The sequence below is a fragment of the Mytilus galloprovincialis genome, chromosome 6, assembly GCF_965363235.1.
Source record: "Mytilus galloprovincialis chromosome 6, xbMytGall1.hap1.1, whole genome shotgun sequence".
NCBI lineage: Eukaryota > Metazoa > Mollusca > Bivalvia > Mytilida > Mytilidae > Mytilus > Mytilus galloprovincialis.
Genome location: NC_134843.1, coordinates 62,319,472 through 62,335,236, shown reverse-complemented (window position 1 = coordinate 62,335,236; position 15,765 = coordinate 62,319,472). Strand labels below are relative to the sequence as shown.

General features: G+C 33.0%; 1 protein-coding gene and 1 long non-coding RNA gene across 2 annotated transcripts; one reads left to right on the top strand and one right to left on the bottom strand.

The window, feature by feature from the left end:
* The first annotated feature begins 1,173 nt into the window (after nucleotides 1–1,173).
* LOC143080056 (uncharacterized) lies at nucleotides 1,174–5,197 on the top strand. The gene is made up of 3 exons (XR_012979610.1): nucleotides 1,174–1,445; nucleotides 2,198–2,374; nucleotides 4,145–5,197. It is a non-coding gene; the product is annotated as an uncharacterized LOC143080056 (long non-coding RNA).
* On the bottom strand, nucleotides 4,970–15,553 carry LOC143080055 (uncharacterized). Its single transcript, XM_076255715.1, has 3 exons — nucleotides 15,399–15,553; nucleotides 11,649–12,605; nucleotides 4,970–9,450 (listed from the first exon to the last, which is right to left on the bottom strand). The coding sequence occupies exons 2-3, from the start codon at nucleotides 12,568–12,570 to the stop codon at nucleotides 9,236–9,238; spliced, it is 1,137 nt and encodes a 378-aa protein (XP_076111830.1). The 5' UTR covers nucleotides 12,571–12,605; nucleotides 15,399–15,553; the 3' UTR covers nucleotides 4,970–9,235.
* Between the last annotated feature and the right edge of the window lie 212 nt (nucleotides 15,554–15,765).

The window sequence follows — 15,765 nt, the reverse complement described above, 5'->3', positions numbered from 1 at the left end:
CATAGCTCTTAACAGACCAATTAACAGACCGGGTTTTATACATCCGACCCATTAACAGACCAGGTTTTAAATAAAGATTGATTTATGTCACCAAAATACAGATTTTCATGTAGATTTTTCACACAATGATATCAATATGGTTATCAAACATAATGCCTTTCCTTTTTCGATGTTCAAAACATTGAATGCAAGTAAATTTAACCAATGTGTCATTTTGTGTACATTTTATATGTGTAAAATGTGTATAAATTTATTGATAAGTAACCCGCCTTTTCATTTTATAGATCGAACATCGAAGCTAGAAAAATAATAATTACACTACTTAATTCAGTACATTGAATTGTTTTGTTAGACATGAATACTTTTTATGATAAAAATGTATTTAGAAAGTTATACAATGAAACATGCTGAACTTTCAATGATTTTCTCGATAACACCTGATTAACAGACTTTAGCAAACCCGATTAACAGACCAACCGCCGATATAGCCGCATACTCAATACAGATTAACCGACCAATCTGTCGGTTAGCCGAGTGTCGGCCGTGAACTTATAAATGTTTATCATTAAATTTTGGCATTGTTTTCTAGTAACTTAGCAACTATTTTTTTACCAAACATGTAACAAAGGCAAAATGATTGATAGTAGTTAATTATGTTTTTTTCTCTATTGTTTACATCACGGATTCAAAACATATATTTCTAAAGTGAGTATCGAATTTCTGTTAGAATTCTAATACCAGTGGCTCTGGATGGGGGTCCTTTACTTTGTGTGTGTGTTTTTTTTTTTTAATATTTAGAAACAATGATTTTCATTGTAATTCTTATTCTGAAATAAATTATTCTTTATTCCGACCATGCGAGGGCATTCGTAACCAATTAAGGTCGTTAAATACCCCCGTAGTAGTATTTCTATATTCTCTGCATCCTACATCAACAATTTCTGTAATTGTTGATAATTCTGTTATTTTTCACATTTAATTTTTGGCTCATTTTTTTCTAAATTAATTTTTAGTTGTTGTTATAAATATTCTCTATTCTGTACTGAATTTCCATCCAGACCCTCATACTCATTTACAGTTAATAACTAATTTTAATAATTGTTGCCGGCGGATATATAAATCTGATATGGAAACTGTAATTTTTCTTCAATTTCTTCTGTTAACTGCGTTAAAAGGTGTTTCTTTGAAAACACCAAGAACAAATATATTAAAAGCAGTACTGGTATCAGACTTCAATGGATTTTTTGAATATTCAGCTTCATTGGAAAATACTCCTGCACCTTCACTTAATGAATGTACAATGAATTGCAATAATAACGATCTTTGTGTTTCTTTCTTTTACAACTTGGATACAGGCGAGTGTGTTTTGCATTCTAACCGATTTTATTCAAATGAACCTCCGAGTGGCACTGGCGTGTATTGGAAATATTTTGTGGCAACAAGTGGTAAGTATTTATATATCAGAAAGAAAAAAAAAATAACATAATTAATACAGTATCTCGTTTAGACTTGGCATCTATACACCTGGAAAAAAGTATTGCAACACTTCCATTGAAATTAATGTAAAATGACATGATTGTAGAATGTGTATAATTTTGGTTCTACCAAATACTTTTGATCCGTTTTTATGGTGATTGGCGTCTTGGGGGACTGTAGACCTTACTTGCGCTTCATTAGATATATGACTTTTTTTTTTGGAGCTTGTACTCTTAATAAGTTTGTTTTAAATTTAGAATTAGGGCTATTGAAATCGATTCATGTTAAGAACCCAACTTCAACCTTTTCGATATTTTATTATCCAGTTAAAATTCAATGTCATATGTTAGCAATGGCGAATCCTGGTTCTTTAAAACAACATTATTATGTTTTACATTGTATTTAGCTTAACCATGCCTAAATCTGATGTTCCGTAGTAGTCGTTTGTTTGTGTGGTTCATGAGTGGTTCTTGTTTTTATATAGATTAGACAGTTTGTTATCCCGTTTGAATGGTTTTACACTAATAATTTTTGGGGCACTTTAATTATATATATATAGCTTGCTGTTCGGTCTGAGCCAAGGCTCCGTGTTGAAGACTGTACTTTGACCTAAAGTGGTTTACTTTTATAAATTGTGACTTGGATGGAGATTTTTCTCATTGGCACTCATACCACATTTTCTTTTTATATATTTAATCAATTTTTGTCATGATACTTACAGCTACAGTCACCTGTCCTGCAGAACATATCTACTACAGGCAACTTAAATTTTGCTACAGCATACATGAAAGTGATCCAATAGATTTCAGACGGATCAAAACATTCTGTTCATCAAGAGGTGGAGAACTTGCTGCTGTTTCCTCAGTTGGGATGAACAATTACTTTAAAGAATTTCTAGGTGAGCATTAGTAAAATGTGTCAAAAAATCTCCCCGCTAATATTACCGTTAAGCGAATTAGTAATCAAAGTGCTTGTCAGCACTGAAGGTTAACATAGCATGCACGTTTATGTATACGATGTAAAGAATGTTAACTTCAGTGTACTATGTTTATGTTCTCTCAAAAGTAGTGATTAGATCTACATCGGAATTATATCTATCAAGCAAGTCCCTGGGGACTTTGATTGCATTAATGTTCTACTTTACCTAAAATCTAAGGCTAGACCACTGTGTCCATCAAGTCTAACATATACATTTTGTAGTAAACATCAAGAAAAGGAAAACATGAATTCACTCAAGACACATTACAACCAAATTGGAGACTTTAAAATGTTGTTCCAAATTTCCAGTTACAACAACCTATCAATGCTGACTGGAATTAATTAAAACTGTGACTCGATTGCTGGGAATTTTTCAATGGCAAGCCATGTCAGGCTATCAAAATGTCCGTTTTTACAGATTTCCAACAAAAGAGTGACCCAGTTTTTACAGATAAGATTTTGTTCATGCATTTATGATGATAGTAAATACCTACAGATCTTAACATTAATGCAGTGGCAATCAAATGACTCCCCTCCTATCCTGAGTTTGACTACTTTTAAAAGTTTTCCGATTTTTAACACAAAGAAGGGTATATTAAGGTTGTCGTATTTTCATACCAACACATCTGGAAAAGAGTTTATAGACCATAAATTTCAAGATTGGCTACCCTGCTGGGCAGTTCTAAAACATATGGAGGGTCATTTGGTCTAAGAAAGAATGGCTGTTACAATCATGACTACAGGCCGGACTGGGGGCAAAGGGTATAAACACAATTTGAAGAAATAGGTTGATCTAAGGTGGTACCTAACACTATAGGGAGATAACTCTGTAAAATCAGCTAAATGTTTTAATACATAGTGTTGTAAAGGGAATATTAAGCTTCTCAATGATCAAAATTGGTGTTTGTCAAACTGCTATATAACCAGTGTATTTTTTCTGATAAATTGGTTGGTTCAAAATTTATGAAATTTTTATATATTTTGGTTAAAGGGTCAAAGTAAATACTTTGTCAAAATTTTATGGAAATTAAACGAGCCAAATAAATTTAAATGAAAGTGTTGGGTGCCACCTTAAGAAATCTTTTCCTTGAAAACAGTCATGAGTATTACTTTAGACAGTACATGCACTATCCATTTATATGATACAGCATATGAATCAATCAAATAGAACATGTAGAAATTAACTATAAATGATCATAATATAACAACTATGTATCTTGTAAAATATAAATACACACCACAATTGCAAAATAACATTCATAGTTATGCTATGCAAAATAGTTTGGAAAGACATACGCATAGATCATTTATAGGCAAGGCGAAAGATACCACAGATATTCAAACTCATAAATAGAATACAAGCTGGCAATGCCATGGCAAAAAGAAAAAGACAAATAAAAAAACACAAAACACAACATAGAAAACAAAAAAATGACTAACACAAACACTGTGGGTGATCACATGCGCACCTGAAGAGTAAACAGATTCTGCTCCACATGTTGCACCCATCATGCAAAAGCAATGAAACCAAGATGGTCTTATCTGAACAGCAAAATTGCATAATATTTTAAAATAGAGATAAATTGTGTTATTGAATCTATTTTTCTCTATTGCTACATAAAAATTTCTTGTTTACTCATGCTGAGCTTTGAAATATCATAATATTTAAATTTTTCACTTTCATTTTCAGCCATCAGACCCCATGTAAGGGTTTGCATAGCAGGAGAAGAGCAACCAGATGGGAGTTGGGAATTAGAAGATGGCACCAGTATGTCATATTTCAACTGGTACCCTGGACAACCAGAATCAGGAAATCAAGGGTGTATTGTCATCAAAGCTACATCACTTGGTGATATGTGGATGGATGCCTCATGTGCATATTCACGGAGTTGTGTATTTGTGTGTGAATATTAATCTGTGTACATACTTTTGACATAGCTAGTATTTTGTGTGTATGCACTTGCTACATAACTTATATTTTGTGTGTACATGTATTTAGTTGCTACATAACTTATACTTTGTTTTGAAATGTGAATGACTAGAAAGACTAACATCATACAAGAACATTGTTATAAAGTCCCTTGTGGAAGCATATATTTTTATTGTCCAACAGCAAAAACTAATAAATCCAATATTATCTTTGTGTGCTCTTTTTTTCATAAATATCCTACAACAAATATAGGTGTAAGAGCACTCAGAATACAATTTTGGATATAATTGTTATTTCTGTTCTGTTAAAATAGTTCAATAGCGCCGAACATCGAACAAGTCTAAGACCTTGACAATATAAACCTCTGATATGAATTTCAAGAAATGTAGGTGTGGATGTGTTTACTATGTAATTTTCTATATAAATTATATATCATAGGACATACCAGAGACATATATACACATCTCATTTCATACTGCAAATAAGTACATAAATCCTTATTCCTTTTGTATTTGTACAATTACATATATGCAGATGCAAATTCATGTTGTTTGCTTAAATCTGAAACCATACTTCAACACACAATACAATAAATATTTTTAATTACTAAATCTACAATACAAATGTATGTATAGCATGTATATTCAATGGTGATCTTTTTAACAAGCAAAACAACTGGTATGTTTCAAACATTAAGGTATAAATATCTTACTACACTGTAGCTAAAAAAGAATTCTAAAAAAGTGCTGAAAATTACAAATAGATATAAAACTCTTGATAAAATGGCTTATATACTCTTATACAAATTATAAATCAAAGCGCTGTAAGCGCTGAAGGCAGTTAACCAAAAACCAAGACAACCGTAATTATGAAAGCTGTGGCAAAGTTGACTCAACATTAAACATTCATATATAGTACATTTATGTTTATCTAATGATTTATTTATTAAGGCAAATAATTTATATGCTATCAAGGTTTCAAAAGCAATGCATATAGCAATGTATATTTTTTTATGGTGAGTCTGCAGTGGTACAAGTTCCCAATGAGTGCAGTTGTTCTACTTGGTAGTTAACCTTGGTTTTATTTGAATGCTAGAAGTTCAAGTTGACTTAGTATGAACATGTAATAGTATGAATGGACTAGTTTCCCTGGAAAGAAAACTGAATTTGTGTTCTATAGTACAAAAGTTATGAGACACGAATCAGAAAAATGTTCACAACAGGGATCAAATGTGAGGTCTTACCGACTTGCCCATAGTAAATGTAAATGATTTCTTATTTTGTCCCGTACATATGAATATATTTAATTTAGGGGTGGTGATCTCAACGGTTTTCAAGTTCTTAAACAGGTAGGGGTAGGCAGAGGATTTAGGGGGGGGGGGGTGCCCCCCCCTTTTTAGGAAAAGAATTGGTTGCTTATATAGGGAATCACTGAAGCGTATCTGGGAGCGGGCCCATCTTAGGTCAGTCAGTGGGCCCCCACTTATGAAAATTTCTGGATCCCCCACTGGGGGCAGGGTGACCCTAGGGACTTCCCCTAAATTTCATTTTATTTGTTATATTGTCCCATACATAAATATATAAAGTTTAGGGGTGGGGATCTCATTGGTTTCCAAGTTCTCAAACAGGAGGGGTAGGGTGACCCCAGGGACTCCCCCTATATTTCATTTGATTTGTTATATTGTCCCATACATGAGTATATATGATTTAGGGGTGAGGATCTTGATCTTAGGTCAGTCAGTGGGCCCCCACTTATGAAAATTTCTGGATCCCCCACTGGGGGTAGGGTGACCCTATGGACTTCCCCTACATTTCATTTAATTAGTTATATTGGCCCATATATGAATATATATTGTTTTGGTGTGGGGATCTCGACCGTTTCCAAGTTCTCAAACAGGAGGGTTGGGGTGACCACAGGGACTTCCCCTATATTTCATTTGATTTGTTATATTGTCCCATACATGAGTATATATGGTTTAGGGGTGAGGATCTTGACCATTTCTAAGTTCTCAAACAGGAGGGTGTACAGTGACCCAAGGGACTCCCCTATCTTTCATTTGAATTGTTATATTGTCCCGTACATGAATATATATGGTTAAGGGGTGGGATGTTATATTGTCCCATACATGAATATATATGGTTTAGGGGTGGGGATCTCGACCATTTTTAAATTCTAAAACAAAACAGGAGGGTTGGGTGACCCCCAGCGACTCTTCATATATTTCATTGATTTTTCATATTGTCACAAACATGAATATATATGGTTAAGGGGTGTGGATCTCGACCGTTTCCAAGTTCTCAAACAGGAGGGGGTGGGGTATATTTCATTTTATTTATTATATTGTCCTATACTTGAATATATGCAGGGGCGGATTCAGTCGGAGGGGGGCGGGCGTGCACCGCCCTTAAATTTGCAAAGCATGGGTTGTTCTCAGCTTAATAAAGAATATTCCGATAATTTTACCTCAAATTTTTTTAGCCTCGCTCTGCTCGGAGAAAATTTATGTTTGCGCCCCTCCTAACCTAAAATCCTGGATCTGCCCCTCATATGGTTTAGGGGTGGGGAGCTCGACCGTTTCCAAGTTATTAAACAGGAGGGGGTAGAGTGGCCCAAAGGATGCCACCTATATATCTTATGATTTACTTACATTCAGGTATATATAATATAGTTGCATTATTTGTGAAAATAAAGAAAGAAACTTTCAGCTACTTTAATTGACCCTTCAAAATTGAGATAAAAAAAATAACCCTTCGAAATTGCAGTAATATGTTTACACTTTAAAAGCATCTCACATGCATTATCATCATTTATGACTGATTTAGACTGTGAACATGAACATGTATATTCTTAGATATACTATTCCCAGCTGTCACGTTGTATTGGATTTTTAAATTAAAATTTGTCAAAAAGAATTTTGAGTTTCTGTATAAAATATTTTTCTGCTTTTTCTTTCTTTTACATATATCTTTTGGTTTACAATTTTAGTGTTTATATTCATTTACCATGCATAGATGTATTTTTTCACCTGTTTGGATTTATTTTGTAATTGATCGCCAAACCAGGAATTACCCTTATCCCCTTCCGGAATCGGATCCGATATTGTAAAATTTTGTCTTCACGGCCGCCATTGTTATGTATTTACAATGTTGTTTTTGTCAAGGATTTGTATAGTACAAATCCTTGTTTTTGTCAATCAGATACGATTTTACTCGAATTTATACAATATTTGTCGGCGATTTTCTGTATAAAGCTAGCGGTTGAACAAAATGAACATCGCTGTCATGAATAATAATGATAAAAATAAGTTTTTAGCTCGTTCAATTGGAGACTTTGGTGAACATGGTGAAAAGGTTTGCAAAGTTAATTCTTATTTTCTTTCAAGTGGAAGGTGACTACGTCGGGCGTAGCTAGAAAGCAACTATCCTAGTCGAAATTCCGCTTGCAAAAGTGGAAGGTCGCGGACCTCGGACCACCGCTAATTTGCACACCTGCCTCCAAATTGAAATGATACGAAAATTTCTTTTTCTAATTTGAAATTGCCGCCAACAGCATGAACAGTTGAACTTATTATATAATAGACTACTGACGTAGTTGTACTACGTATTGATGACAAACAATATTCCTACGACTTGCCATTTGGGAAATCTAAACTGCTTGTCTAAAGAGATTTTCGGCGATTAAATATTTCATACAATTGTTCTTTGACATCTTGGCCAAAAGCACAAGTCATAATGAACTACACAAGGATTCTTAATAAGCACTACTTCCTATGTGTAACCTCAAAACTTTTGGATAAATCGACGATCATTTAAGGTTTTTCTGGTCATATTTTTTGTAATCCAGAATAAAAAGTATTAAAAAAGTGTTCAATTAGTTATATATAACATAGTAGCAAGCTAGATAATGACAATGGCAAGTATTTCAGCATTTATTGGGTAGAACACCAATCTAGGGTGCTCGCATAATGCAGCTTAACTGCATAAAAAATTAAAAACTGAATTTCATTTTGCTATTTTAGTCTTTTGCTTTGTATGTTATATTACAAAAAAATCAATTAAGGTGGTACCCAACACTTTCACTAAAATTAATTTGGCTCGTTTAATTTTCATAAAATTTTGACAAAGTATTTACTTTGACCCTTAAACAAAAATATAAAAATCTAAAAATTTTTGAACCAACCGTTTTGTCAGAAAAATTACACTGGTTATATAGTATTTGACAAACACCAATTTTGATCATTGAGAAGCTACAACACAACGTTATCAAAACGTTTAGCTGACTTTACAGAGTTATCTCCCTGTAGTGTTAGGTACCACCATAAAATACTGCGGATTCATTAATATTCCTTGGATACCAATTTTCATAGAATTCGTGGGTACTGTGGAACCACAAATTTAAATGTTCAACGAATTACAAGTTTTCTAAAGGAATGCATGGAGACTTTGACAAAACAACGAAATTAAATATCCAAAAAATGATAGTTTTCCTCTATCCACGAAAATTGAAACCCCTGAAAATAAAATGAATCCACAGTATAGATCCTGTGTTCACATTTGAACTCCAAATACATGGATCTGACATTAATTCTCTCTTTTACTCTCTCTTCTAACATTCTAAAGACCTTTTCAACATCAATGAACACGTTCAAGTTTCGCTAAATAATTACATTTACTTCTAAAATATGAAGTCACAACTTGTTGTTTCATGTGATAATTATAACACAGAAAGAAAAACAGAATGGTTACATATTGTTGTGGGAAAAGCATTTAACTTAAGGATCTTTATTTCATTCAGATTTACCTTGTATTAATTTTGCCATTCAATAGGAGAGGAATGTATATAAGTCAAGTGTCAGGATTTCTTTTTGCTAGATTTTATAGAATTATTATTATACTTTTTCAGCTTGTCTATGCACTGCATAAGGGTAAAATTATCAAAATCATCATCAAATAAAACTTGTTCTGCTTTAACTCTTAGCACTTTCACCTCCTCTACAGGTAAAACTATCTTTCTTTCCTTTGCCTCTTTTAAGCAATCAAGTACTGCACTCCAATTCTTCTCCTGAACTAAAAATAAAGATTGATACATGTAACTATAATCACTTAATAATAAATAAACTGAAAAAGTTGTTCATTGTTCCACATGTTCCACATAGAGAAAAATCATATCTCAACTTTGTGCTTCACATATATTTAACATGTTTAAGCATGTTTAAATAGACTTGCATACCAACACAGTTTTACCTGCATATCTAGTAAGTAAGTTCTGTATAAAATTTTATGCAGTCTGAAATAGCACTTAAACATTCCACTTCAAATTTCTTTCAATCATTTAGCCAGAGACCTTTAATTTGCTTCTTTTACTATTTAACATTTTCTGATTAGTTTTAAGGGATCTTTTTAGCAATAGAAATCTATGAATAAAAGAAGATATTATGGAAATATTAATAACACAGGAACACTACACTTTCTGTTTTAAAATTATTTTGTTTTGTCATAAATCGGACTGTTTTTTTTGTTTGTCAGAACTGTTTTACATTTTGTCATTGTTGAAGGCTATACTCTGACCTATAACATGTATTACAAAATGTACATGTAAAATAAAGCTGATATCTACATGGTTTGGACTTTTTTAGATAGTTGTCCATTGGTAATCAAACCACATCTCATCTCCTTATATTAGAGAGCACCTACAGATATAAATGTTTCACTGTGAAACTTTCACAATTTTGGGAAACTTGTACTTTGTAAGTCAGATTGTATATTGTGTTAAAGAAGTAATAGCATTTGCAAACTGTCTTACATGTATATAATTGACTTATTCGATTAAAGAATCATTTTGAGTTCTGGAAAATTATATAATGTATGATGAAATCTAAAGAGGGTTACCCTAGCCATGCACTTAGCATGCTAAGGTTAGTTTCACTTTCACTGATGTTTCAGTATGAACCATTGAACTGCATGCATGGCTTACCCTTCTAAAATGGGTTAGCTTTCAGCATACATTTCTTATCAATTGTCTAGAATTCACAATTATTCCAGATTAAAAAATTCTTTGTTCAGTGGATCTTAGGGAGCTACCATTTGATTTTTATGGGGGGGGCTAGGAGGAAAAATTTTGTCCTGCATTTTTTTTAGCTGTAATCTCTGTCCTGCCTTTTTATTTTTCACTCTGTTCGGTCCTGCCTTTTTTTTTTAGTTTATCCTGACTTTTTTTTACCTAAATTGTCGTCCTGACTTTTTTTTTTTTTGCAAGTGGTTCATCCTGCCTTTTTTTTTACTCATAACTCCTGTCCTGCCTATTTTTTTCAAATTTCATCATAGCTCCCCATAAAAATTAAATGGTAGCTCCCTTAGTCAATGTTAGTATTTCAAGAAACCACTCAATAAATCTGTTTTGTTTAAATGATATACAATCTCAAAACATATATAACTATAATTGGTATTAATGGAAATCTATAAATCATTAATACTTAGTACTTTTTACAATTTTTTACAAAAACATTAATGCACAAATTTTTGGATTCACATGACCAGCTGATGACTCAATTAATGATTTTTATAGGCTCTGCATTCAGATTTTGATTGTAAAAAGAGTGTTTGAGAAAGGCAATTTGTTTTTAATATTTTCATGTTGATGCATTATATATAATAGGCAGAAAGCCATAAAAGCTTAAAAAATATTTTATTGTTGGTCATTTTTTAACCTTAAGTTAGAAGTCAAGATTTGAAGAAGAAAAAATCTGACACAGCGACATGTTTTGCATAGTTGATATTTTGAAAGTACTATTAAACATTGTTAAATGCAAATGTTTAGATTGAATGACAATATCTGAACATGTAATATGTTAATTGTGCAAAACATTCAAAGTCAATGAACCAGGCCTTAACATGCTGTGCCAAATAACCTCAATGGTAATGAAAATTACCAATGGTTTTAAACCTGCATACCAAATACCATTGCATTATCATAAGTTGTTCACTTTCAACTTACCTTTAAACACAAATGTTTGATAGTTTTAAACTATGCAAAAGTTTCAAAGTCAATGAAACATAATGAGGTGGTAGGGCCATATCAGCATATACCAAATTTCTCATGTATCTTTGAATTGCTTTTGATGGAGTTTTGCTCATGTATTTTCTAATTCAAGGGGAGGGGATGGGACAGGGAGTCCTTTTAACATGCTAGGTTCAATACTTTCCATCGTTATTTACAAGCTCAAAAAGTGAAATTTATTTTATTTGAACCTAAGTTTAATGCTTACCTAACTCTCTAAGCAAATGGAGATAGATAGAGATCCTTTGATTTTCTTTTGTTATTATTGAAGACTGTTTCAAATAATTGAGCACACTAAGTCTGTCAACCTCAACTTTGTTCTTCTTCTCAACTATATGGTTTACCATTTCTGCTATATTCTGTTTAATTCCACTATGTGTAGCCAATAATTGTTCAGCTTTTTCAAAATTTTTAGTTAGAACCAAACACTTCCACAAGCCTGCTGTTGGCAGAAGGTCTGGCCATTCTTTGTCGCGACAGTCTTGAGCAAAACTTTCAATAAGTTCAAACCGAAGTGGGAAGTGTTGTAAAAGCATTACACCAATCAAAGTAAAAAAAATATCGACATCATTGAAATTTCTCAAATCATGATAAAGAATTCGCAGCAATAAAATTGCCTCATCCAATCTACCGCTATAGTAATATGCTTCTTGCAAACAACCGAAAAAAGTATCTATGGAACATAACTTATTGTCCATAAGTAATTCTCGTAGTGACAACAAACAATCGTAATCGCCAAGGTTACCAAGTTGTTGTAGTAAATTTAGGACTATACTTAAATCAGGAAAAACACCATTCTCAACGCTCTCACGGAATAAATTAACAGCTTTTTTCATCTCCCATTTGTCCATTAAAGCTGTAAGTTCCTGTTCAATAGTTTTTCGTTTTTTACCTGGAGATTCTCCTTTGAAATGAATGGTATTTGTAGAGAACGATTGACCATGTTTGATTGTCCCTCCCATGCATGGAAGTTTTAATGCATTTATGTGTATTAATGGTTTCTGAATAAAATTCGAAACATTTCTAGTCATAAAAATTGACCTGCCAAGTTGTTTAGTTTTTCCTTTACAAGCCGATGCAGCGCCAACATATTGCATTGGACATGTTGAAAGTCTTCTTGCCAAAAGCATTGCTTTTAAATCTCCAGTACTGTATCTAAGGTATTCTAAAAATATCAAGACTAAAATTAGACTGAAATAAACTAAAATTATCTCCCATTGCTAATATATATTACAATGTTCTAGGTAAGTGGGAGGCTTTTGGCCCCACCAACATGTTCATTGATGTTCAATCTGCCATATTCTCAATGTGATTGTCCAAAGTCAGGAGCATGTTATTTTGTGATTGTAGTTGGTTGTTGTCTGTAATGGGTTTTTTTTGCATTATAAATGGATTTGTTGTTATAAAGTAAACCAAGATTTTTGTTTATCTGTTTGCATTGTTTTATATTTTGTCAGGTCCACACCTTTCATCATAGCTTATCATATGGCATTGTATGGTATGGGGTTTGGTCATTATAATTTATTGAAGGCTGTACAGTCATGACAGTACACTATAAAAATTGCTTACAACAACATCATTTGGTCTCTGGTTGAAAGTTACATCATTGGCAATCGTAACACATCTTATTATCTTTATAAGACACATGTACATTTTCCATGTTTTTTAGAATAGAAAAAAAGTTGTATATATTTGATTATCTTTGCAGCATTACAATAAATTAGAAATAGTATGTTACAATTATTTTGAATGGTTTTACACTAGTAATTTTTTGGGGCACTTTATAGCTTGCTGTTCGGTGTGAGCCAAGGACTGTGTTAAAGACTACCTTGACCTATTATGGTTTATTTTTATAAATTGAGACTTGGATGGAGAGTTGTCTCATTGGCACTCATATTACATCTTCCTATATCTATATAATGCTTCTCTAAATTTTGAGATGTAATGATGGTGAATGTGCTGTTGTAGGAAGACACCACAGAAAAAAAATTAAATAGCCTTTCAAGACATCATAATAATTTGAAAGTTCTCACTGTGACAGGATCTTACTACCTTACTTCTAAAAGCAGATACTTATATTCTTATCAGCCTGGTAAGCCAAAAGTGGTTAAGCTAGCAAAGCACTTCTTTAACTCAGTAGGTTAATATGCTGCCTTGTAACACAGAGGTATCAGGTTCAAGTCCCAATGGCAGTAGAGACAAAGACAATTTTGGATGTACATGCACATAATGTAGAAGCATACTCTCTGTTATATTTGGTGCAATACAATAAAAAAAAAAAATCACTGCTAGAAGAGTTACTTAGGTAGGGAAGTGTAAAATGAAGATATTAATACTAATAGTAGATTCTTATCAACCATAAGTTGAGCTAGCAAAGTACACATTTAAGTAATAAAATTGAGAATGGAAATGGGGAATGTGTCAAAGAGACAACAACCCGACCATAGAGAAGACAACAGCAGAAGGTCACCAACAGGTCTTCAATGCAACGAGAAATTCTATGCGGTGCCTTGTAAAACAGACGTCCCAAGTTAGAGTCCCTATGGAAACAAAGAATATTTTGTATGTAGAATCATGCTCTATGGTTACAACTTGGATTAAGGTTCATCACTTTTCACACGGTTCCTAAAGTTGGGCATGTATATTTCATAGTTGCTCTAAAGTGTAAGGGTCGGACATTTTTGATGCCGTATTCTCCCCATTAAATGTCTATCATAAAATGATTGGATAGATCGAAAGCTAAAGCTAAGTACTAATATATTTGATGTGGGAGTTGTCAGTAAAAAATGGACATGGACAATTCTCCTTGGTTTAATTTGTATAATTCTTCAGCGATTTGCAAAATTATTACGATTGACATACTTTGGTAGGATTGCTACGGATGATTCCGACAACAAATGTAGGCATGTTATACAACATTGTAAAGATAAATCAATTTAGATTTACGATATAACAAGTTTTAGTGGGGTTGACAGCCTATAAAGCGGCATATAAAGGAACTTCGTCACCACCTGACATTTTTCTAAAATGCAAGTTAAGTATATTGTGTTATATTAAGGTATATATGAATTTTTTTTCTGAGACAAGTGCCTGTGGATCTTTGCTTAAAAAAACATAATTATAAGTATTGAATGCTTCTTTTTGTAACTTCATTGGGTTGTAAAAGCGTTGACCGTGCACACATTTTTAGTATGGCTTCATACAAAATGTACTTCGGTCAACACTTTTACACCCCAATAAAGTTACAAAAAGAAGCATTTAATTCTTAAATAATATTGCTGACAGCTGTGGAACTTTCACGAGAGTGTAATAGAATATTACTTTCTGTTTGGTGGAATTATGAAAAAGAAGTCAGTATGTTCTTGCTCAATTCCTTTGTCGCTTTGAAGGTGTTATATTTGTCATCCTCAGCATAAGCAAATATTCCTGTAATCTGAATTTCAAAATGACTGAATGACTTTTTTTTGACGCCCTGGTTAACTCCGCCGTTTTGAATCACATGACTTTGACGTAACCAATAGTATATTACAGTAGCTACAAGCGAAAAATATCGTTATAAGTTAAAAATTGTCGCATAAAAACAAAATACACGGGAAATGGCAAATTTCACGAAGTCTTGGTCTGATTAATCATTTTTACAAATTAAAAAAAAAAAGTCCAAGCAAAGGGGGGGCGTATGCCCTCTACGCCCCCTCTGGATCCGCCACTGACTAAAGACAGGATACCCATGTTGAAAACCTGTCAATGACTTTGAGCTGTTGACATAACTTAATAAGCCATAATTTTGTTGTCAGTATCACAGTCACTTGTTTCTATCCATACGAAGGTCGACTATCCATATAAATTTATATGGATAGTCGACTGTCGACCTTCGTATGGATAGCATGTGGTCAGCATGTTGAGAGGAAAGACATGCATGGGACATAACTTAAAGACTCATTAGGCTCAATTCTCGTACCGAGGACAACAAATGTCTTTATCTTTACATGCTTCTAGTTGTATAAAATGTGTGACTGTTGGTAATAGAGAAAATCGCTATAAATCAAAAAGTTTTAACAGATTTACACATGGCCTTCACCACCAGTGGATACCAGTCAGTATTTTACTTTCATTTTACCTAGGAAACCAGTTGTACTTTCAATTTAAAGTAGTATCTACTTTAGGGCTCATTGGTCCCGCAACAGCATGAAAATGCAATTATTAACCTACATAAATATTTTAATAATCTACTCTGTAATGCGAATAAAATCAATTTATTTTGATTGGGGTTCATGGAATAATGCATACATAAGCTCTTGAGAGCGTTATGTTACACAACCACGAAA